Source organism: Galeopterus variegatus, unplaced genomic scaffold, assembly GCF_000696425.1.
Source record: "Galeopterus variegatus unplaced genomic scaffold, G_variegatus-3.0.2 Scaffold63096, whole genome shotgun sequence".
NCBI classification, from domain to species: domain Eukaryota; kingdom Metazoa; phylum Chordata; class Mammalia; order Dermoptera; family Cynocephalidae; genus Galeopterus; species Galeopterus variegatus.
In genome coordinates, this window is record NW_007789207.1 from 1 (window position 1) to 2193 (window position 2193).

The 2193-nt window shown below is 40.0% G+C and overlaps 1 protein-coding gene across 1 annotated transcript; it reads left to right on the forward strand.

Moving 5' to 3' along the window:
* The first annotated feature begins 244 nt into the window (after window positions 1–244).
* On the forward strand, window positions 245–1295 carry LOC103584530 (olfactory receptor 11H4). The gene has a single exon (XM_008565496.1). The coding sequence runs from the start codon at window positions 277–279 to the stop codon at window positions 1249–1251; it is 975 nt and encodes a 324-aa protein (XP_008563718.1). The 5' UTR covers window positions 245–276; the 3' UTR covers window positions 1252–1295.
* The last annotated feature ends 898 nt before the right edge of the window (window positions 1296–2193 follow it).

Genomic DNA, 2193 nt, shown 5'->3' on the forward strand with positions numbered 1-2193 from the left:
GCATGAAGACCTATAGTCAACATTGTAAAAACAAATCTAAAGCTGAAAAGGTCTTCTTAAGAATCAAAAGAAAAAGAAAAAAATTTGGTTGTACGACTGGTATAGAAAATTGTAGCCGCATTGGATTCTAGAAAAATAACACTGAGATTTAGAACCACAATCAATTCAAAATATGCTAGAATTTGTTCCTACCCAGTCTCAGAATATCTCGTGTATTTTCATGTATAGTTCAAGTCCTTGAGATACGTAGAAAGCAAAGAAACTTGTGTTATATTCATGTCTTTCTACTTTGTAGATTTAAGATCCATGAACAGATCAGCAACACACATTGTGACTGAGTTTGTTCTCCTGGGATTCCCTGGTTGCTGGGAGATACAGATTTTCCTCTTCTCATTGTTTTTGGTGATTTATGTCTTGACCTTGCTGGGAAATGGAACCATCATCTGTGCAGTGAGATGTGACCCACGACTACACACCCCCATGTACTTTCTGCTGGGAAACTTTGCCTTCCTTGAGATCTGGTATGTTTCCTCCACTGTTCCTAACATGCTAGCCAACATTGTCTCCAACACCAAGGCCATCACATTTTCTGGGTGCTTCCTCCAGTTCTACTTCTTCTTTTCACTGGGCACAACTGAATGTCTCTTCTTGGCAGTAATGGCTTATGATCGGTACCTGGCCATCTGTCGCCCACTGCACTACCCAACCATCATGACTGGGAGGCTCTGTGGCATGCTGGTATCTTTCTGCTGGATCATTGGATTTCTCGGATACCCAATCCCAATTTTCTTCATCTCCCAACTTCCCTTCTGTGGTCCTAATATCATTGACCACTTCTTGTGTGACATGGACGCATTGATGGCTCTGTCCTGTGCCCCAGCTCCCATTACTGAATTTGTTTTCTATACTCAGAGCTCCCTTGTCCTCTTTTTCACTATTATATACATTCTTCGATCCTATATCCTGCTGCTCAGAGCTGTTTTTCAGGTCCCTTCTGCAGCTGGCCAGAGAAAGGCCTTCTCTACCTGTGGTTCTCATTTAGTTGTGGTGTCTCTTTTCTATGGGACAGTCATGGTAATGTATGTGAGTCCTACATATGGTTTACCAATTTTGATGCAGAAGATCCTCACACTGGTATATTCAGTAATAACTCCCCTCATTAATCCCCTGATCTATAGTCTTCGTAATAAGGACATGAAACTTGCCCTGAGAAATGTCCTGTTTGAAATGAAAATTAGTCAAAATTCATGAGCTAAAGATGTGCCATATTTAAAAGTTCTAATGAAGAACAATGAGGAGATTTATCATTTATTTCAGTGGTTTTTGGTCCTCAGTCTGAGTAGAGGCCATACATTTTACCTGGAGGTGTGCTCAGCTAAAATACCTTTTCAGTACTGACTACTTAAACCTTATTTGACCAGTCTTCAACACCCAGTGAAATTTTTTTCAAGCTTGCCCTTATTAGAATGATAAAATGGGATTGCTCCATGAGATGCTCTCCTACTGAGATGCCCTGTGATTCATCACTGCGTACCTTCTCCTTCGCTGCAACACAATAAACCCAACTTTGTTTGACAACAGGTGGGTTCCTGGTAGTCTTTGCGTGACGGAAATGAACAGTAGTACAATGCCCAGCATACAGTAAAGCCTCAAAAATGTCTTTTTGAATATTTTCATATCAGTTTTTTCCTTAGAAAAATAATGTGGTGGTTGTAACAAATTCAAGCAATTCAGTAGTGTATAAAAATAACAGATTTTTCATCTTCACTCCCATTCCCACCAATTTTTCTCTCTGCTCCTCAGAATCAATGCATTTAAATGCCTCTGTCTGGCATTCAACACCCCTCATAATATGGCCCCACTAAACCTATTTTATTTTTCTCCATCACCTCTCAGCATGAACCCTCAGCTCTAGTCAAGACAGTTGCTTTATTCCACTGTCATCTTTGCACCTATCCTTAGGCTATTGTTTCAACCTGGAGAGCCTCACATCATCAACTGACATGCAACTTGAGAGAGAAAGTCAACATTTAAGTTATTTTTTGTAAAATGGGTATAATTTATGACCTGTAATAAGGTCATAAGGATTAAATCAGAGAATTTACTGTAAGGGCCATGGCACAGTAAGAGACATAGGAGGCTCTGAGCACATTTGTTCCCCTCTCCTTCCTATATTTCAAATCCGACTATGAA

Coding starts and splice junctions, on each gene's coding strand:
- LOC103584530 (XM_008565496.1), top strand. CDS start 277: ATGTCTTTCTACTTTGTAGATTTAAGATCCATGAACAGATCAGCAACA.